Source organism: Dermacentor silvarum, chromosome 1, assembly GCF_013339745.2.
Source record: "Dermacentor silvarum isolate Dsil-2018 chromosome 1, BIME_Dsil_1.4, whole genome shotgun sequence".
Lineage (NCBI taxonomy): Eukaryota > Metazoa > Arthropoda > Arachnida > Ixodida > Ixodidae > Dermacentor > Dermacentor silvarum.
Window position 1 is genome coordinate 243,469,865 of NC_051154.1, and position 22,752 is coordinate 243,492,616.

Here is a 22,752-nt window from a genome sequence, read left to right on the forward strand (position 1 = left end):
AATGATAATCAGAATCTCTCAAGAAAATTTGAAGTTTTCGTTACAAAACTTGATCAGGACCTGGTGAAGAAGCTGCTGGACTTCAGAGACGACTACTGGACCTTCATTTGGAGCCTGTCAGACTACTACTCACTCAATGGCCGCCCTAGAGACCTCCCAAGACGATCCCCGGACAAGGCCCTCCTTGCCACGAAGCATGGAGGCACCATGAAATTTGACTCGGATTCGGCCATCCAGGACATTCACCACCGGTTGAGCCAGAGCACTCGCACTTATACCTTCACCCACGAAAGACTGCAAAAGATTGCCGCCTCTGGCAAGGATGCAACTCAGGGGCCGCGCGAGAAAATGTCCTCATTGAAGTTTGCAGAGCTGGTGCTACTAGCCAGACCAACCAGCCGTGGTTGCAGATGATCTGCATCCACCTCCACAATGTAGAAGACTCAGCGCAGATACAAAAGCTCACCAGCAAGTGGGGTGTCCTGGTGAGAGAACTGCAGGACGACCGAAGTGGCCATATTGGAGACGGGTCGACAAGTGGCGGTCGTGATGAGAAGGCCGCGTTAAAAGGCGCGCTGAACCAGGCCGATGTATTCCAGAGCATTGACCAGCTGCGCGATGAACTGATCAAATGGATAGCGCTTGTCAACAGACCTCACCCAATAGCAATGCCCAAGCGAGAGTGGGTCGGACCGCTCATCGACCGCCAAGCTATCGAATGGAGAACAGAGGAACTCAAGGTGGCGCTTACTTCGCGAGGCCCTATTGGATGTCAAGGTGAAAGCCTATCGACTTTATGATAACGGCTGCGGAGATCTTCACCTAACCATTCGGAAGCACATCCAGGATCTGTACCACCAGTGGAAGACGCCTACGAGCAGAGCAAGCGCAGGTGTTTTCCTTTCTTCCATTTTTGCCAAGCGCTCTTGCTTTCCGCCAGTACTATTGTCTCATGCAGCTTCGCCTGAGCGTAATGCTAAATCAACTTCATTTTCATAGAGACAGCGATAAGCATCGATTATGTTCCGTGGTAGGTATCGGATCTTAAAGGCGCGTATACAAGAAAGAAGCAGACCAAATGGTCCGCATAGAATACACGAACTAGGATCAATGTATTAGTATGCATTACTGGGCCATTCTGGGACATTACAGTGCATGTGTACTGCTGGTTGTGCATGACGGCGCTGTCGTCTCGCTCGTAGAAGGCTGCCTTCACAGCGCTTGCACAGAGGCTCCCTATTTCATAGTTCATAGAATATATTATGGCCAATTTTATTGCCAATATATGTTAAGGATATGTCCCTCCAATTGAAGTCAGGCTTATTGCTGTTGATTGTGTTGTTTTATTGCCATGTGAAATGAGTTTCAAACCAATCTACTGAACGAATCACTGATAACTCTTGAAAAATGGTGTAATGAATCTGCGATGGAGATGAACATAAATAAAACCGTGTGCATGAGCACTTAAAATAAAACTAGCACACATACCTATGTTTATATGCCCTACGGAATATTGGTAATATCGTAATATTTAAAGCATATTTGTCTAACAATTACTAGCAATATTAATTGCACTAAACTCATAAAACGCTTATCTAGATCCGCCAAGAAAAAGCTTGGCCTTCTTTGACGTAAGCCGAAGGATGCTGCACCTGATGTCAAAATAATATTGTAGCAATTAATGGTCCAACCGACTTTATAGTATACTAATGTAGCGTGGGATTCCCACAGCCAAAAACTGACTAAAATATTCGAGCTAATTCGAGAAATAGCTGTCAGAAGCATTTTTTTTGTGCTATGGCAGAAAGCAATCGGTCTGTGCATTGATTCGAAGGACTGTTCTACAGCTATTAACTGGGATGCCACATTGTATTAGCAGTCTCCTGGTCGAGCTTCAGCAAATACCAAACATATGAATACTGCTTTGCATCATTGTACACCGAGACTTGAAGTATTAATGTACGCGTTTTTGCCGCGAACTATAGTTGACTGGAACCGTCTTGGTTCTCATGTGTTGGGTGAGTGCATTTCAATTGACACACTTGAATAAAGACTGGAAATGTCTTTTTTAACATAGAACAGCTATTTCTCGAGGTCTACCAAACACTTCCGTTTCACTGAAACCACTTCGTCGCCGGGCATGGCTTGAAACATAACGAGTCGGCGTGTACTTATAACCATCTGTACTTCCGCAATAGATGAGCCGGTAAACAGATGTGTTCTCTACAGAATTAAGCAATGACATATCCGCCTGCACAAAAATATCCTTACTTCAACAAATATACGCTGCCGCGAGCATCATTCCTTTAAAAATAGAATTGATTTCTTTGACTCTTTTTCCCGTTTTAACGAGAATAGTTTCGTTTTGACCTTTCATCCGTTTTCGTTGTTGGACTTTCTTCGCTAAGGGCACTTGCTCTGACTCACCCGAGATGCGTTACGAGCACGCACGTGCTGTCGCGCGAGAGCTTTGTGGCGTCTGAAAATTTAGATGCTGTGGTAACTGGCCGAGTTATGCAGAGTTTCTCCGGCCACTGGGCTAACTGTTCCAGGCAGTGTTTATCGCAGGATTTCGCAGCAGGTGTCTTGTCTAGATGTACCAAAATGTATCCTTCCATGGGTAATGCACAATTGAATACCATGTACTTGCAGAACTACTCGTGACTGCTTTCACTGTTCCTATGACACTTGACGGCTTTAAATTCAGTGGTCACCGAGTTTGATTTAAAATAGACATAGTAATACATTTTTGTATAAGCTGATGTTGTTCCCCCTCCCCCCCCTCCCCGCCCCCGCTTACAGCCTAGTAGGCTAACATCATTGCCAATAGTGACAATTCATTACAGGCAGTTCCGCAGCAATATTGACAGAGCGGTACCGAAACCGAAACCAATATTTTCTCACTGAGCTCTATTTTGCTTATTTTCACACGCTACTATATTTTGTCACGTCGCATCTTTCTTATATTCTAAAAGGCAAAATAACTTAAGCATTTTTTATGGTGCTACCTCAGAACGTCTCTCAAGTAGCCGCTATATGGCTGGGTATGCCAGGATAAAGCTCATCATCATCATCAAGGTAGCCCCTGCGCTTATATGGCAAGGTCCCCTTTTCACAACATCCGCCACGTCCGTAGCTGTTCGAATCACTTCGCACTGCGGACGTCGATTCGAACACCGTCGGCGATATTTCTGCCTCGAGGTATACCGACTCCAGTTCGCTTCCGCAAGGTGAAGATTGCCTGCAGCTTCAGCACTGCCAGGATCGTCTTTTTGTGCTCGCGGCCATCGTCGAAGCGGACCTTTATTGAACCCATGACAGCCACGATCATGGCCGGTATGACTGCTTCTCGGCTGATCCCGTCTGTTAAGCCCGCCTTCGTTCGAGGCATCTCTGAACGCCGAAGCGCTGATCAGCGCATATTTCGTCGTGCCGCCTTTGATCGACCGAAAGCTGACCAGTGCACCAGGAGCACCGAGACGACGGAGGACATGAGGCGCCAGCCGAGTTGCTCGTGCAGCATCAGGAGTTTTCTCGATAACCTGAGACCGGCGTTCAGTGTGTCCCAGCAGTTCCAGGATTTCCAGAGCGGCTGCTTTGGAGCCGAGTGGGCCGTTTTTGACAAGCTCGTTGAAGACATTTGCGATTGCTACAGACAAGAACACGGAAGAAAGGAGGCGATGACAATCGCGACAGGTGCCTGTGGAAGTCAGCTTACGCATAGGTAAGCGACATTAATGTTTTGGGTCCGTCGCTTCAATTACCCATGTTCCTTCTTTTCCCCTACGGTCGGTAGTGCCTCCTAATTTCAATTATTCAGTGAAAACGACACAGAAAAGCTTTTTGCAATGTCAAATTACGTTGTCTGGTGACTGCCCTTTACTGCTGACGCAAATGTGTTTTGATAGCTTGCTACAGAAAGCTCGATGCCCGCAGAATAGAACCCATGTTAAATGCACACAAACGAACTTTACGTTGGCCTTGAAGACTTTGATGGTTGCTACTGATGCAAGTGAGTGCTGGATAATCGCCTTGAAATTTGGAACGAGTTTTTTTTCGGGGGGGGGGGGGGGCACGTTGCGTTCTGCTCGGCTGCTTGTTGCAGGGCAGTCAGTGCTTTTCTGCATATAATATTACGCGTCAGCGATACCAAAAAATAAAGAACTCGTTGTTCAGGTATAATCATGTGGTGGCGATGCCGCGAAAAATTCTTTGTGAGGGCATAATCACATAACTGTAGCCAGAGCTGGGCATTGCTTAGACTACTGTGCCATTGACAATTTGAGGTTGCGTGTACGTGTGGGAGTCTGGAAGGGGTACATGCATGGATCTAAGGTTTAAGTTTCGGGAGACAGAGTGGTTTGCGAGATGTACACAAGGAAATCCGGACCGCGGACCGGAAATGCTTAACTGTGCAGCTGCTGTTCATTCAGCGAAGTCTAGAAGACGGGTATGACTGCAATGTAACTGGTCATGACTCATAGTTATTTCTTTGTGCGACGCAGTTTGGGAGAAATGCTCGACTCAGTGGTTCCTGCAAGCAACAAGCGCCCAGTGCAGGAGTGCCGGCCTGTGACTTCGCCCGAATACTTCATTGACGTCACCGGTGTCCGGTCGCGTGCCCCTCTACGCTGGACGCTGCTGGTCTGCTCCGAGGAAGCACTCGACTGCGTCATAAAAAATGCTCCTGAGGTGCGTGGCTCTGAGCTCCGTTCCGTGCTTATTTTATTGCGAAAACGATTATATGGACACTCCAGGGGACTTGCCACCGTGGTCGTTGCCGTCCCCTTAGACATCGCAGCCGCCGTGATGTTCCGTATAAAGTCTAGGAGCGATAAGATCGCGACTGCGCGTCCTATGGTGTAGTTACAAGGGAAATCGTGGTAGGGTGAGCGGCGAAGAATGGTATAGCTTGATCTTGCATACGCAAGAGAGGTGGGTGTGGAGAATCCGCGCCGTCTTTTTGCGCGCGCAAGGATGGGCCAGCGAGATGTTTGCGCACAAATAGGGTGGGGTGGGCGGGGGCAGGTTAGCGCGTTTCTCTTCGTCTACTCCGGCCGTGGCTGCGCACAGCGCAGCTAAGCGCGTTTTAACTTGGAGGAAATCTATGGTGGGTGCAAAGTTCCACAGGCACCTGTCGCGATTGTCATCGCCTAGATAGCAGATGGCTTCATGTGCGCCGTGTTCTGGCTGGCCTAGTTCGCGTTTAAAAGAGAGCCAGCGCGAAAGGCGATTCGGTCGCCACTGCTGCCGCTCTTCACCACGTCAGCGTCCTGATAGCGAGTGTCCGCGGTCATCTAGTGAGATGAGTTCATGATTGCCTGTGCGCTAGTGACACCATGTTTGATAATTTAGTTAGTAAGTGAATGTTTACAGCAGTTTGCACGGCCGGTAAAACTACTATCCCTAATATTTCCTACAAGTGTCGAATAATTGCGACCGTAATCAATGCTTCGCCTTCCTGGTGAAACTACTACTTTTCTTATTCCTTCGTGATATATCTTCTTGGTGGCTCTATAAGCTATTTTTTTGTTTGATTTTTAATTATTTTTTTTAATTTCGTACTTGCTTTTTAAACATCATCTGTGGCATATTACTCATTTAGGCTTTGTTAGGTGGGTTATCTTGAGAAGCGGGCATTGTATGCACTACAATAACAAGTCTCAATCTTAACATACCTAGGCAGCAAAGTAACGTTACTGGCTTTCCAGATGTACGATACAGCAGACGTGTCGCCAGTGTGAAATTTAAATCGAGCAGAGGTGAAGTCGTATCTGTCTAGCAGAAGTGTTTGATCAGCACCACATTAGAGATATCTATCCATCCCTTAGGTGTGCTACGACATACATTAGTATTATAGAGAATAGCTTCCCACAAGCTACGCTTACGCAGTTTGGTACGATGGTAACTGTAACGGCGATGCGCATTTCAGCAGTACTTGTGGACGGATGTCGCCGAAATGTTTGCGAAGCTAGGCTAGGAGTATTAAATGCCAAGCATTTCTTGGCGAACATTTGCTACTTTGACCGTATCTATCTAGCCGCCTCTAAGTTTGTGCTCTCATGGTCGTTTCGTTAACTTGGTATGTACCAAAATTGACATACTATGACAAGAGTGTATGACGAGCATAAATGATATGTCATGACATGAATATCATGACATGCGTGTCATGTAGGTCATGACAATGACCCAGCGAAAAAGTTTAACACTCAAAAACCACTCAAATGGGTTCGGACGTGTGTACTAAGTGAAGGAAACACTACAGGATGCTGGTAGAAGTAATAGTAATGAGCATGACTCAGCAAAAATGACAATGACTCAGCGAAAAAAATATTAACACTCAAAAACCACTGGAATGGGTTCGGACGGGGGCACTAAGTGAAGGCAACACTAAAGGACGATGGTAGAAATTAGTCATGAGCATGACTCAGAAAAAATGACAATGACTCGGCGAAAGTATACCACTCAAAAACCACTGAAATGGGTTCGGACGTTGGTACTAAGGAAAGCAAACACTAAAGGATACTGGTAGAAGTAATAGTCATGAGCAGGACTCAGCAAAATGACAACGACTCAGTAAAAAAAGAATAACACTAAAAAACCACAGGGATCGGTTCGGACGTGGGCACTAAGTGAAGAAAACACTCAAGGATATGCTGCTAGAAATCATAGTCATGAGCATGACTCAGCATAAATGACAATGACTCAGCGAAAAAGATTAACACTCAAAAACCACTGAAATGGGTTCGGACGTGGGTACTAAGTGAAGGAAACACTAAAGGTTGATGGTCGAAGTCATAGTCATGAGCATGACTAAGGCTTTCACGTTAAGATCTCTTAGATGTAGCTAAAGGGACTCCTGAGGACTCATGACATAAATGTCATAACATGCGTGTCATGTAGGTCATGAAAGAGCTGCCTACATCTTGGTGCTCTCATGGTCGTTTCGTTGACTTGGTAGGCTATCCGCCCTCTGCTTCGCATAACATCGATTTCCACAGGGCGTGGGATCTGCTGGCTTTTTTTCTTAGTGGGTATAATTTTATTATTACCAGTAGTCATTTGAACAATAAAAACATGTGCGCTAAAGTAAAAGTTACGCGCAAAGCAGGGTTTATGCGCTTTGAAGCGATAAATGGGTAACGATAAAAGAGTTGAAGGAATTAAAGTATGGTGTACCACAGGGGTCCATTTCGGGTCCCCAATTTTTATTATTTATATCAATGATATTGTAAATATACCGTTTACACCCAGAATGGTCCTCTATGCCGATGATAGTAGTCTATTCTTTCTTGGTCGTAATTTAACTGAATTAACTAACGTAATTTAACTTAGGTAGGCTAACAGTCCTTCAAAAACAAGCTGTTCGCCACATAGAAAACCTCGGATGGCTCGATAACACAGCAGAGTTGTTCTTAAAAAGAAAAAAAGCCGGCAGATCCCATGCCCTGTAGGAATCGATGTTATGCGAAGCAGAGGGCGGATAGCCTACCAAGTTAACCAAATGACCATGAGAGCACGAAGACGTAGGCGGCTTTTTCATGACCTACATGACACGCATGTCATGACATTCATGTCATGAATCCTCAGGAGTCCCTTTAGTTATGCCTAAGAGATCTTAAGGCGAAAGCCTTAGTCATGCTCATGACTATGACTTCGACCATCAACCTTTAGTGTTTCCTTCACTTAGTACCCACGTCCGAGCCCATTTCAGTGGTTTTTGAGTGTTAATATTTTTCGCTGAGTCATTGTCATTTATGCTGAGTCATGCTCATGACTATGATTTCTAGCAGCATCCTTGTGTGTTTTCTTCACTTAGTGCCCACGTCCGAACCGATCCCTGTGGTTTTTGAGTGTTATTCTTTTTTCGCTGAGTCATTGTCATTTTGCTGAGTCATGCTCATGACTATGACTTCTACCAGTATCCTTTAGTGTTTGCTTCACTTAGTACTAACGTCCGAACCCATTTCAGTGGTTTTTGAGTGCTATACTTTCGCGGAGTCATTGTCATTTTTGCTGAGTCATGCTCATGACTATTACTTCTACCAGCATCCTGTGGTGTTTCCTTCACTTAGTACCCATGTCCGAACCCATTTGAGTGGTTTTTGAGTGTTAAACGTTTTCGCTGGGTCATTGTCATGACCTACATGACACGCATGTCATGATATTCATGTCATGACGTATCATTTATGTTCGTCATATACTCTTGTCATAGTATGTCAATTTTGTACATACCAAGTTAACGAAACGACCATGAGAGCACAAAGTCATAGGCGGCTAGATAGACAGATATGGTCAAAGTAGCAAATGTTCGCCAAGAAATGCTTCGCATTTAAAATGAAATACTTAAAGTTGATCAGCTATACAACCTCAAGCTAGCTACATACATAAAAGGTGAAATACAGAAAAACGAGTCTGCATTTGTAGATACATACTTATCTAATAGCAAGCAATACAAACTAAGATATAGTCACTTTCAAGTTCCACTCTGTAGAACCAAATATGGAACTAAACTACTTAAATATCTATTACGTACTTTTTGAATAGAAACCCGTAAGTTCTAATTAATGCGAAGGAAAGTATGTTAACGTCTCGTTTTAAAAATGTTCTTAAATCCTATTTGTTTTCCTGTACACCTCCGTAGAATATGTATGATCTCAAGCGCCAGGTGATTAACGATGTACGAGGTAAAAAAATCTTTTTTTTTTAGTTTGTATAACTGTTTTACTAACTATCGCTATTTTTGCTGTACCAAGCTTTTTCCCGTACAATGCATTCGCTATCTACTGTGTAATTTCTGTTCACGCCACTGTTGAACTGTGCATGGATGGTAGGGCCATTTTCAAGCGGCCTTTTCTGCCTTTAGCCATACCTTCCCCTGACCAGTGTTGTGTCGAGAACAATAAAATGAAATGAAATGAATTAGCTAATAAGAGCTGTCAATATCTTTATAAACAAAGCATGACGTTACTGGTTTGTACATGCAACATTACATCTTTTTCGCCTTCATGCTGATTAGCTTTACGTTCAGTTCCACACATTGATGTATGCCACTGTTTTTGTCAATGGAGGCAATGTCAATTTGTTGATGCTTGCCTATACGGCCCCTTATCAGGTTAACGCATTACAATTATACAAGTGTGGTGTAGAGGCCACGAGGTGACGATCGTGCTTGCAGAGGATAACGGAAATGTATGTGAATCATCATGTCCGCCACGCAAGAGAAGGCAGAGGAGGAATGTCGCCTGAGTGAGTTGGTGGGAAAGATCCGTTCTGCGTGCTCCGCGTTATCGCCGCATCGCAACATTACATTTGCTGTCATATCCGCTAATACTAAAACTTTTTGAACCCGCCATGGTTGCTGAGTGTCTATGGTGTTGGGCTGCTGAGCACGAGGTCGCGGGATCGAATTCCGGCCACGGCGACCGTATTTCGAGGGGGGCGCAAAGCTCAAACACCCGTGTACTTAGATTTAGGTGCACGTTAAAGAACCTCAGGTGGTCGAAATTATTCCGTAGTCCCCCACTATGGCGTGCCTCATAATCAGATAGTGGTTTTGGCACGTAAAACTCCATTTGTAAAGCTTTTTGAAAGATTGCTCTGGTAAAACGATCCCTAGAGCTTTACAACTTCTAATGTAGTATAACGAAATTTTTCTAAGGGGCCTGGTAGACGTTCCTTCCGTTTTCACCAATGGAAACGGTGCGCTTCTTGCTCGCAAAGCGAGTGAGCTAGGTTTCGGGACATGTAGTCTAATGTGTAGGATAGCATTATGCGCGTGTTCAGAATTTCTGGGCATGCATGCTACAGGCTAGGCTACCATTATCTAAACTCCACAGTTGTTGTAAAATTACGCATTGTTTGCATAGTTAAGCACCGCTCGAGCGCTTGCCTGTGAACTGTCACGGTCTGTTAATTCAATCCCATTTTAAACACGCCTTGTGTGTCGTCTTCAACCTGGCCACAAGGTGTCGCACAGCCGTGTCTTCCACGCAGACTCAATGCTGACATTTTTCGTTTTTGTCAGCCGATTCGAAACTCAGCGCGACTCATGCGCGGTCGTCTTGACCACTTGATCTTTTCCCAGCCGGTGGCCAGCGTTTTCCAAGGTGCCCTGCAGCTGGACGCACTATGTGTCAAGGCATCGAACCAGTACTTGGTGGTTCTGTTTATTCCTGGCGAGTTGGCGGAGGCGGTTCTGCTGCCGCGCTTCTCCTACCCGCTGAGCTCCGATCCGACACAAATGCAGCGAGTGCCAATTAAGCGCAAGCTGCTCCGGTTCGTCCAGTGGCCGCAAGACGTCGATTATTGCGGGTATGTCTCGCTCTTCGTAAATGCATTTGGTCTATGTCTATAGAGACAGTGTTTTTAGCAGATCGGCAGAGGAATTTTTGATGTTGATTGCATTTGGAGTGGAATATGGATGCTAGCATAATCGGCGGGGTGGAGCTGAATTCTTGTAAAAGATCCGCGGGAGGGAACAAGTGAAATGCCGTCTGCCGATAGGATGACTGCCGGTAGGCTACTGTTATTTCACATCATTATTTCAGCAGTTTACAAAGGCTTGCATATCTTGTAGGAGCAACTGTTCGGATGCTGCAGCGAGGAAGCTTTCACTGTGCTTGATATAGAATTTGTTGAAACTTTGGGTAACAGCGCAAACAGACGACCACAAGAAGGGAGACACGTACACACAAGCGCTGACTAACAACTGGTTTTATTGTCAAGGATAGCACACCTTATATATGCCAGAGTGAAGCAAGAGAAAGGGGAAAAACATAACTAGGGGAAACTCGTGCCAACAACGCAAGCGCAATGCAGCCAACCAAGCGCAGCAAGACGCAAACAATTATTTTATCTTTCCAATCTGAACCCCTGATAGCCACATCCAGAAGATGAAATTCAGCATCAAAGAGAGCAAGGGAAGGGATGCTGAAGCACTTGCTACCGAACTTCCTAATGTGGTAGGCTTCCAAACTGATGCGCGCGTTCTTGTCACTACTCTTTCCTAGAATCGTCGTCTCTTTTAACCGGGCCACACAATCAATACACCTAGTAACATGCGCAACTATATGTGCGTATTTATCATCTCGTTTTTTCAGTTTTGGAGCGTGTTCCCCTAAACGGTCATTGACACAGCGACCAGTTTCGCCGACGTAAAACATCGCACAAGACATGGGAATGCAATACACCACTCCGGTGGAACATTTAACGAATGGCGGTTGGTGGTTCTTCTGGCATCCACGTTTACTTGTGTTGCAGATACGTGGGCACAACTTTCCCAGCTTATTTGGGGCAGAAAAACAAGTTGGCACGCCGTGCCTACTTGCCACCTTCTTAAGGTTTTGGGAGAGTTTATGGATGTAGGGGGCCACCTCAGCTCTATGTGCCTTCCGGTGATCCTCCGCCGTTGTTCTTCCCGTTCCACGCTTGAATTTTTGAAGGAGGGTTTCAGAAACAGCAGTCAAGACCGAGACGGGGAACCCTGCAGCCAAAAGACGGCTGATTATTAAAACTGGGCTTCATCTGATGTGGGCTTGCGTTGTTGGCACGAGTTTACCCTTGTTATGTTTTTTCCCCTTTCCCTTGCTTCACTCTGGCATATATAAGGTGTGCTATCCTTGCCAATAAAACCAGTCGTTAGTCAGCGCTTGTGTGTATGTGTCTCCCTTCTTGTGGTCGTCTGTTTGCGCTGTTACCCAAAGTTTCAAGATGTACCAACTCGCCCCAAAGAAGTATTCATAGAATTTGTTGTTTCCGCCGGATTCGTTGGTTTCTATATGCTTCGATCTTTAGGAGCCTTTGCCTTAGATGGCCACTGATGCCTGTTTGTACGAGTTTCGGATTATAGTTATTTTATACTCTACCATAGATCTCTTTGGGTGTAGTAAAGTTTTGATGGGAACAGCTTACTCATACACTGTTTGTTGTTGCGAAGCATCAACGCTTCCAACGGCAGAGCTGGGCAATTTTTGCGCATAGGAGTAATTATCTTAATTACATATGGGTCTGATATGTGCACTGTGTAGTTTAGCCTCAGGCCATATCCACGTTTAAGGCAGAAAATCATTTTTTAGTCACTGTATCTTCGAAGAAAATACGAATACTTGAAAAAAAAAGGACGCTGAAAAAGTTTAATCGATTGCAGACGATTTCTTATATCACTTGAGGCGCATGTTGTTATTTTCCACATAGCGTACTCATGAGTTGAAGGAGAGTTTGACCTCACATCCTTCACTTGTTACGCCGTTGGTTTAATGCTGGAGTTTCCCGCTGTTTTGGATGCTGTGGCCCAGACAACCGTGTCCGATCAAGACAGAGTCGCAGACGATTTTTCTACTTAATATTTTACGTGCCGAAACCTTGATATGAATATGAGGCACGTCATAGTGAAGGGACTACGGAACAATTTTGCCTATGCTGGGTGTTTTAACGTGCACCTAAATCTAAGTGCAGGCACGTTTTTGAATTCGCCCCCATCGGAATGCGGCAGCCGCTGCCCGGATGGAAACCGTGACCTCGAGCTCAGCAGCGCAATGCCATAACAACTAAACTACCGCGCTTATGCAATCGGAGACCACCACATATTTCTACGTGGGCGCATAGAAACCACCCGTCTGCCATCATCATCATCGCTGAGCCTTACGAGCTGCTTTATAATATTCGTTCACGCTTCATTTTGTGTTTGTATGAAATTCGGATTTCGGAACAATTTCTTGATAGTGCTTAGGCACGCAGTTATGTGAATTTGAGGCTGGTAGTTTTAGCCCATCAAAACGGTTGGGACATTCTACTTGACAGCGTAGTTTCTTCGCAGAACGTTTTTCTCTGCACAAGTACGTGTATAAATCTGGATGATTTCCATGGACTGCCATACTTCGATCTTCGTATAGAAATAAGAACAAGCTTTAGGCCACATAAAACGGTTCGACCCATGCGTGATGTGAATCTTGTGTAAAATCTGCCCGAGCTATTTTCACTTATTTACTTGTGTATTTATTTATCTCTAGAGTGCGGCGTTCTTGCAAAGAATACACGAACGGGCATATTGGCAATCCATACTGAATATTGAATACTGAACACGAATGGCGAGGATAGATGAGTCGTCTTGTCTCTTCTGTCGTGGTCATTCTGTTTGCGCTGGTCGATTCATTCGAGGCCAAAGAAATCAACCCAATAAAAAAAGAAGAAAAAGCTTTAAATTGCGAGGTAATTGTGAGACCTTTAAACTGTGAAGTTAAACATCCCATTAATGCAAAATGGTTTATGATGAACGCCGTAGCGATGGGTTACGGATTATTTTGATACCGCTGGGGTGTTTAACATGTACTCAAAGCACAATGCGAGTTTTTTTTTTTTCATTGCGCCCCCATCTTAGTGGCATCACTGCGTCCACAAATGGACCCTGTCACCTTTTTCTCGGCAGCAGAACGCCATATGCAATGAGCCATCACTGTGGGTCGGCGTGCTTTTTCCATCTCGCGTCCCATGGGTTGTTGATGTTCCGTGAGTACACTAAACTGGTGCATTTAGCTTGGGTGAATGCTGAGAAATTTTGAACTCTGTGTGGGTAATGTTGAGCGAATGGGAGCTCGAAAGTGGGGTGGGGGCGGTATATACTGTAACTATTTTATTTCAATTTTTTTTCTTTTCCCGCTTCGTCAGGCATCCGGGCTACGCTCCGACAGTACGCTGTTATTGGTGTGATAGGCACGTCGTGAGTGGTGGATATTGAGAAAGAAATATAATCTAAAGAAAGGAACCGTTACAAAATACCGGCCCTGTTTGACCCTGATAATTTACCTAACATGATGTTATCACAGAATACGGTTTTATTGTTCATTGCCAAAGTGTCATGAGCATTGTAGCGATTAATATACAGGATGTCCCAACTATCATGCACCAATATTTAAAAAGTATGGAAATGCCACGTAACTGGACATAACCAAGGTAATGTTGTTTGTCGTCGCTTGGTGATACTCAGATTACCTTTTGCATGCCGTCTAAACACATAATTAGTTGTAATTAATCAACTTCTCAAATATTATTATATGAAAAGGGTCAATGCGCGAATTGTAGAGCAACATGAAAAAGTCCCGATACAGCTTTCTGTTGCTGAATACGTGCTACATAAAAAGTGTTTTTCCGAGCGCGAAAGAAGCCTGCGAATACACGCAAAGTGCCTCGAGCGGCCAGTCACGCTGCACTTTTGCGTGTATTTGCGGGCTTCTTTCACGATTGGCGAAAAACTTTTATGCAACACGTATTGAGCAACAGAAAGCTGTATCGGGAGATTTTCATGTTGCTCTACAATTGTCTAATTGAAAATTTAATCTCATTAGACTAATTGAGAAGTTGAATAATTAATTAAACCTAATTAAATCATTAGGCGGAATACAAAAAATAATCTGAGTATCTCCAAGCGACGCAAACATGACCTTGGTTCTGTTCAGCTACGTGGCATCTGCATATTTTTAAATCTTGGTGCATGGACAGTTGGGACACTCTGGGACACACTACTATCTATATCGGGTTTTTATTGTCCCTTTTCTACGTAATCACGTCGAGCAGATCCTTGTCGCCCTCTTCTGGCACCGAGCTCAGTGCGAAGGAGGAGCAGGGCGCACAGAACCATCGTCGGAATTGGCGAACCATAGAGCGGGCCGGTCGCTCTCTCTCCGGACAGATGGGCCGGAAGATCCCTGACACGATGGCCGTTGCTGAGGCCTGCTTTGAGCTGCTTTTCTTCAGCGACATCAGCCGAGAGGAGCCCGAGCATCCTCACCTGCTTAAATAGACGACGCTGCCGAGGGCGACGACATCGAAGACGGCCTCAAGGCCCGCCGTCTTGTCCCCTCGGATCCACGACGGAAGGGCGGTGTGCACAGTCTCCTGACGCGGAATGCTCGCCAAGGCCAATTTAAATCGCTTAATCACAGAAAGAGTGTCGTAAAAATTGGAGCGAAAGACGTGGGGTTTTGAGTCGGGCCAGAAATATGAACGCCTTACGGAAAATAGCTCAAATGTCTTTAATTTCGGAAGCTTCATTCGAAAGGCTGGCCGAAGTGCGTGTGGTACGGTGCGCAAACCTTTCATGCATTTGGTACATGATACATTAGTGCGGTTGAGGACGTCGCGTGTTTTAGCCAAGAAATAGGACGGTTGCATTTCAAATGGACCATTTATAATAAACATGCGTTTATTGTTGTAAACTTTTGCCTAGTTCTGTGGTCTCTTGCATGTGAAAACGACTTGAAGGGATCTCCTCACTCAGCCTGAAATTATGGGGTTTAACGTCCAGAAGCTGCACAGTGGGTTTGGCGGGTAGTATTAAGTGGGGAAGAGAGAGAAGAAAAGGGGCTTTGGATTGATTTGACGAGGGGTTCTTTAAGATGCTGCCAAAGCACAGCACACATGGGATGTTGCATTCTGCTCCCAGCTGAATGCGCCCACCACGGCCAAGAATCGACACCGTAACGTCGTGCTTCGCTCACATGTCGCTACATTTTCAGGTAACATGTTTTGTTCCACTATTGACAGAGAAATTACTCAGGCCTGTCACTATACAAAAGTGCTTTAAGTTTTTTGTTTCTTGAGAAATGATTAGTGATTTTAAAGGCTCGCACTTTTGTGACGCTCACAAATAGAAAGGATTAACTTTTTGTGGTGTTTTTAGAAAATGACAAACAGCTTCAACATGAGAAACGGGAGCTTTTATTTCTGCCTTTGTGGCAATATCTCCCTATATATTTGTTCAAGAAGCGCTAGTTGCATTTCCTGCTATCTGTAAATTTGCGCACTGCGTTTTGCGCCTTTTTAACACATGGGTTTCGGCTGTAGCGTTTTATTCAGTGATTTATATTGAAGCTTGATGGCCCTTTGCAACTTTTGCTTCCTTCCTTAGGTGTTAAATATGCAGGGACTGAGAAAACGCCTGAGTGGAATGTGCAGCTAAAGCTAAAGTGAACCTAGAAATTTCATTTGAATAACTAATAAACACATATTTCAATCTTCCGTGAGAAGATTCACACAATTTTTAAAAATTCTGTACAATGCGTGTACATACTTTATCTGCTAAAGTAGGTAAACGGGCTTCCTTGTATAACACCTTATATGCCATAAGAATAAGAAGTTCAAGACAAACCTCCCTTAGCTTCTCTTTCTGTTACTGCTGAGGAATTAATTTTCTTTGCCAGACCGCTAGAAAACTGCACACAAGCAAGTTTTAATATTGCTTGAACACACAATTTAGAAATAATTAAAAACGTGTTTCCGTGCGAACTGTAACATAGGTTTCTGTGTCTGAGAAGCATGGGTGCATCAGTCACTTCTTTTTGCGCTATATATTTAATGTCAGGGAGTCAACTGAGTTTTTCATTTTATATCACACCTAGGTACTTTAGGGAGTCTACTTAAGGTAACATTTGGCGATATATGAGCGAAATGGGAGCAGGAAAATGAAAAAAAAAAGTTATGGAGGGCACATTCGTTAATATTTAAAGACACACGAAGTCCATCAAACCGTGGCCTAAGTGAAAACAAATATGTTTGTAGAAATTCATAAAGAATGCATTACTCGGTGACGCAAAAATGCATTGTCATCTGCATCAACCTAAACATGAACTTCTTGAGTTACCGGGGACACAGCTCATAAAAATATAAATGAAACAGGGAAAAGAACTGGGCCCGAATTGACAAACTTCTTAAGCTATAATGTTTCGTAAGAAAGAATTTTAGCCAACCAGGATGCCAAACATATCATTAGCGAAGGGGTCGAGCCAATGCCGAAGTGAACTTACGAAAGAAAAGCTTTGTGAATCTAGCCCCTGATCCTTGAGGAAATCCTTGCCTTCTTAATATTTACGTATAAACAGCACTTTGAAAACAGTAAACCTCACGATCTCTCTGAAATATTCAATTGCAGGCAAATATGTGTCATGGGAACCCGTTACCTTATATTGCATCGAGAATATTGACGTTTGCGCCAAGCAAGCAGCATACGGGTTTCTTGGTCTATGACACTTAAGGGCTGCATAATCTGTGGTCGCCGAGTTTGGTTTGGAATAGAAATATTAATACAGGTTTGTATAAGCTGATGTTCTTATACCCGCCCGGTTACAGCCTAGAAGGCTAACATTATTGCAAATAGTGACAATACATAACAGGCACTTCCACAGCAAAATTGACAGAGGAAATACCGAATCCAAAACCAATATTTTCTGTCTGAGCTGTGTTTTGCTTCCTCTCGCATGCGGCTATTTTCGTCACGTCGTTTCTTTGTTATATTCTAAAAGGCAAAATAACTTCAGCATTTTTATGGTTCTCAAGTAGCCGTTAAATGGCTGGGTATGCCAGGATAAAAGTCATCATCATCATCGTCATCATCAAGGCAGCCCCTGCGCTTACATGGGACGATCCCCTTTTCACAACATCCGCACCCATTCGACTCACTTCGCACAGCAGACATCGATTCGAACACCGTCGGCGATATTTCTGCCTCGAGGTATACCGACTCTAGTCCTGTTCTGCAACGTGGAGATTGCCTGCAGCTACGGCACTGCGAGGGCCGCCTTATTGAGCTGGCAGTCAGCGTCGGAGCGGACCTTTATTGAACCCATGACAGCCGCGATCATCGTCGGTTGGCCTGCTTCTTGGCTGATCCCGCCTGTTAAGCCCGCCTTCTCTCGAGGCATTTCTGATCACCGAAGAGTTGATCAGCGCATATTTCGTCGTGCCGCCTTTGATCGACCGAAAGCTGACCAGTGCACCAGGAGCACCGAGACGACGGAGGACATGAGGCGCCAGCCGAGTGGCTCGTGCAGCATCAGGAGTTTTCTCGATAACCTGAGATCGGCATTCAGTGTGTCCCAGCAGTTCCAGGATTTCCAGAGCGGTTGCTTTGGAGCCGAGTGGGCCGTTTTTGACAAGCTCGTTGAAGACATTTGCGATTGCTACAGAGAAAAACACGGAAGAAAGGAGGCAATGACAATCGCCTGTGGTGCCTGTGGAAGTCAGGTTACACGTAGGTGAGCGACATTAATGTTTTGGGTCCTTTGCTTCAATTACCCATGTTCCTTCTTTTCCCCTACGGTCGGTAGCGCCTCGTAATCACAGTTATGCCGTGAAGACGTCATGTAAAAGGTTTTTGGAATGCCGAATTACGCTGTCTGCAGACTTAAATGTGTGTTGATAGTTTGCTGCAGAAAGCTCGAAGCTCATTGAATATAGCTCATGGTAAATACATACACGTAGACAAAGATGGGATTGCATAGACTACTGTGCCCTTGACAATTTGAGGTTGCGCGCACGTGTGGGAGCCTGGAAGAGTTACATGCATGGATCTAAGGTTTAAGTTTCAGGGAGACCGTGTGGTGCTTTCCTTTGCGAGATGTACACAATCAAATCCGGACCGTGGACCGAGAATGCTTAACTGTCCAGCTGCTGTTCATTCAGCGAAGTCTAGAAGACGGGTATGACTGCAATGTATCGGGTCAGAACTCATAGTGATTTCTTTGTGCTACACAGTTTGGAAGAAAGGGTCGACCCAGTGGTGGAGTGCCGACCTGTGATCTCGGCCGAATACATCATTGACGTCTTCGGTGTCCGGTCGCGTGCCCCTCTACGCTGGACGCTGCTGGTCTCTGAGGAAGCGCTCGACTGCGTCATGGAAAATGCTCCCGAGGTGCGTTGCTCTGAACAACGTTTCCATGCTTATTTTATTGCGATAGTGATTATTATTTAGTTATTTAATTATAATTTATTGCGTTATTGAGTCGTGATGTTTCGCATAAAGTCTTATGGCGGTAAGATCGCGACTGCGCGCCCTATGGTGTAGTTACAAGGGAAATCGTGGTAGGGTGAGTGGCGTAGAATGGTAGCTTGATCTTGCACACGCAAGAGAGGCGGGTGAGGAGAATCCGCGCCGTCTTTTTGCGCACGCAAGGGCGGGCCAGGGAGATGTTTGCGCACAAAGAAGGTGGGGTGAGCGGGGGCAGTTTAGCGCGTTTCTTTTCGTCTACTCCGGCCGCGGCTGCGCATAGCGCAGCTTAGCGCGCTTTAACTTGGAGGAAATCTGTGGTGGGTGCAAAGTTAGGCAACGCTAGATAGCAGATGGCTTCATGTGCGCCGCGTTCTGGCTCACCTAGTTCGCGTTTAAAAGAGAGCCAGTGCGAAAGGCGATTCAGTCGCCACTGCTGCCGCTCTTCACCACGTCAGCGTCCTGATAGCGAGTGTCCGCGGTCCTCTAGTGAGATGTGTTCTTGATTGGTGCGCATGGGCACCATGTTTGCTAATTTAGTTAGTAAGTGAATGTTTACAACACTTTACACGGCCGGTAAAACTACTATCCCTAATATTTTGTATAGCTGTCTACTAATTGCTATTGTATTCAATGCTTCGCCTTTCCGGGGAAACGACGAACTTTTTCTTCGTGGTAGCTCTATAACGTATTTTATTTTGGGTGGATTATCTGGAGAACGGGGTGTCACTTACACTACAATAACAAGTATCAATCTTAAAATACCTAGGCAGCAAGGCAACGTTATTGGCATTCCAGACATACAATACAGCACACATGTCACCATTGTGAAATTTATGTCGAGCAGTCGTGAAGTCGTTTTGTCTGGAATTTCCTGGCATGTAATCCAATGTGTAGGGTACGATTATGCGCGTGTTCGGGTTGTGGGCATGCAAGCCACTGTCTAAGGTACCATTGGGTAAACCCAATAGCTGTTGTAAAATTACGCATTGTTTGCATAGCTGAGCACCGCTCAAGTGCTCGCCTGGGAAGTGTCATGGTCTATTGATTGAATGCCGTTTAAAACACGCCTTGTGTGTTGGTTTCAACCTGGCCACAAGGTACCTGGCGCAGCCATGTCTGCCAGGCAGACTCAATGGTGACATTTTTCGGCTTCGTCAGTCGATTCAAAACTCAGGCGACTCATGCGCGGTCGCCTTGGCCACTTGCTCTTTTTCCAGAGTGCCCTGCAGCTGGACCCACTATGTATCAAGGCGTCGAACCAGTACTTGGTTGTTCTGCATATTCCGGGCGAGTTGGCGGAGGTGATTCTGCTGCCGCGGTTCTCCTACCCGTTGAGCTCTGACTCGACACAGATGCAGCGAGCGTCATGTAAGCGCAAGCCGCTACGGTTCGTGCAGTGGCCAGAAGACGTCGAATATTGCGGGTATGTCTCGCACTTCGCAAATGCGTATGGTTTGTGTCCAGAGACAGTGCTTTTATAGCAGACCGGCACAAGGAATTCGTGATGTTCAGGATTGCATTTGCAGCGGAATATGATGCTATGGATCATTGCATTCTACCGGTGCTAAAATATGGGGCAGAAACTTGGAGGTTACCAAAAAATCTCGAGAACAAGTTAAGGACCGCACAAAGAGCGATGGAACGAAAAATGTTAGGCCTAATGTTAAGAGATGGAAGAGGGCGGCGTGGATAAGAGAGCAAACGGGGATAGCCGATATTCTAGTTGATATTAAGAGGGAAAATTGGAGCTGGGCAGGCTATGTAATGCGTAGGGGGGATAACCGGCGGACCATTAGAGTTACAGAATGGATTCCAAAAAAGAGAAGCGCAGTCGAGGACTGCAAAAAAAAAAAAAAAAAAAGAAAAACTAGGTGGATTGAGGCAGGCTCAAGTTGGAATCGGCTGGCGCAAGGCAGGGGTAATTGGAGATCGCAGGGAGAGGCCTTCGTCCTGCAGTGGACATAAATGTAGGCTGATGATGATGATGATGATGATGATGATGATGATGATGGATGTTAGCATAATCAGAGTGGAGGTGTGTTTTTGTAAAATATCCGCGGACATGAACACGTGAAATGTCGTCTGCCGATAGGACGACTGCTGGCCAGGCTACCTTTCTTTGACATCATTATTTCAGCAGTTACTTACAAAGGCTTGCATACCTTGTAGGTGCAACTGTTCAGATGCTGCAGCGAGGAAGCTTTCACTGTGATTGATTTAGAATTTGTCGTTTCCGCCAGATTCGTTGGTTTTTGTATGCTTCGCTCTTTAGAAGCCTATGCCTTAGATGGCCGCTGATGCCTGTTTGTACGAGTTGCTTATTATACTGACCTTGCACTTTGCCATAGGCCTCTTTGGGTGTAGTAAACTTTTGATGTGAGGAGCTTACTCAAGCACCGGTTGTTGTTGCGAAGCATCAACGCTTCCAATGGCAGAGCTGGGGTATTTTAGCGTATACGAGTAGTTATCTTAATCACTGAAGGGTTTAATATGTGCACTGTGTAGCTTAGCATCAGGCTACGTCCATGCTTAAACGGCAACTCCCGCGATTTTTTGACCATGTCGAGTGAATGGAATATTCAAGTTCCCGAGAGCTCCCTGTTACGCGTATGATAGTAAAATTGTTCCGTAAATTCGAAAATAATTTTAAATAAACAAAATGCGCCAAAACGAAACTGAAACCTGACAGCAGCCGAGTGAACCTCTTCGTGTGAGGTCACGAGAGGAACATAGCGGGAAGTTCGCGCCGGGCATGTCGGTCTCTCCCGCGGAGCGAACGAAACCGGCGATGAGCAGACGCTCAGCTGATTTGTGACTGGACCTTCGGGTGACAATGCCAGCGGCACCAGCTTTTCAGATTTTTCAAACAGTGACAGCGACGATTCCGACGAATTCAATAGCCACGAATCGCCGTTCGCATTCGACCCACCACCACGGGAGCCAGCGCCCATGCGCACTATATCGCGCTGCAACATGAGGACAAGGGTAGCCCTAACATCTGATGTTATGCGTGCTGCTTGTTATTCAAGGTGTTTTGCTCTCATCTCAGGGAAGCGCTTCGCATACTCACTATAAGATGTGGAGCACGACTTTTCATATTTGTATCCCACAAGAACTCCGCTGAGTCACTGACAGTCCAAAGCACCGACCGGCGTATTTATTTACATCGGCAGCTATAGCGACCGCTCGTCTTTCGCTCGAGCTATAATGCTAGCCTTCTTCAGTCGCATCAATTAATGTCAGAACATAGCAAAACACGCAGATTTTGTGCTTGTAAACATCTTTGCAACACTCTCAGTCGCGCTGATATGAGCTACCGCGCACTTTCGAAAAGAGCAAGCGGGAGACCCTAGTACGGGAGCGTTGTTATGCTGCCTACTTATCATTGTTCGTATTTTATTTATTTAAACAATTAGTGTGCTCCGTAAAGTACTCATAGATTAGGACATTGCGCGTATGATCGCTCATTTAGAGAACGCAAGATTTCGGCGTAATCGCTGATGCCAGTATTGACACCTTTGGCAGCTGAACGAGCTGAACTGTTGTATCGAAGGGGCCTTCGCTTGCTGCCCATTTGAGATAAGAGGCAAACAGTGCACCTCAGAAGCTGAATGAGTCAGGATAACAATAAGTAAAAAACGCCCATGCGCGTAATCACATTTAATTTAGGGAAGTGTCGGCGAGTGCGACTGGCCGCCTTCGAGGATGGCAATCTACGGATGTCGATAGCGTGCCGCGTCGCCGCTTCTAGCTTTTTGTGTCGGCACTGTACGAAATTAGGAATGGCCCATTTCAAATTCGTATGGTAAAACTCTACTACAGAAGCAGGTTTCTCCGTCCTAATGGCTTAATTAGCTTCCGGCTAGTCGATCATGTCCGCCAATTGAGATGAGGTCAAATTCGGCTGAACGCGATTGGCATCGACTCAAACTTTGTGTGCGGATGGCGAGGGTTGAAGTTCACGCAGCCAACAACACAACACCACTTGCCTC

At 45.4% G+C, this 22,752-nt stretch overlaps 1 protein-coding gene across 1 annotated transcript; it reads left to right on the forward strand.

Moving 5' to 3' along the window:
- Positions 1-410: 410 nt before the first annotated feature.
- On the forward strand, positions 411-19,809 carry LOC125942407 (uncharacterized). Its single transcript, XM_049660564.1, has 6 exons — positions 411-777; positions 3,217-3,724; positions 4,506-4,692; positions 10,088-10,278; positions 18,526-18,682; positions 19,759-19,809. The coding sequence occupies exons 1-6, from the start codon at positions 411-413 to the stop codon at positions 19,807-19,809; spliced, it is 1,461 nt and encodes a 486-aa protein (XP_049516521.1).
- The last annotated feature ends 2,943 nt before the right edge of the window (positions 19,810-22,752 follow it).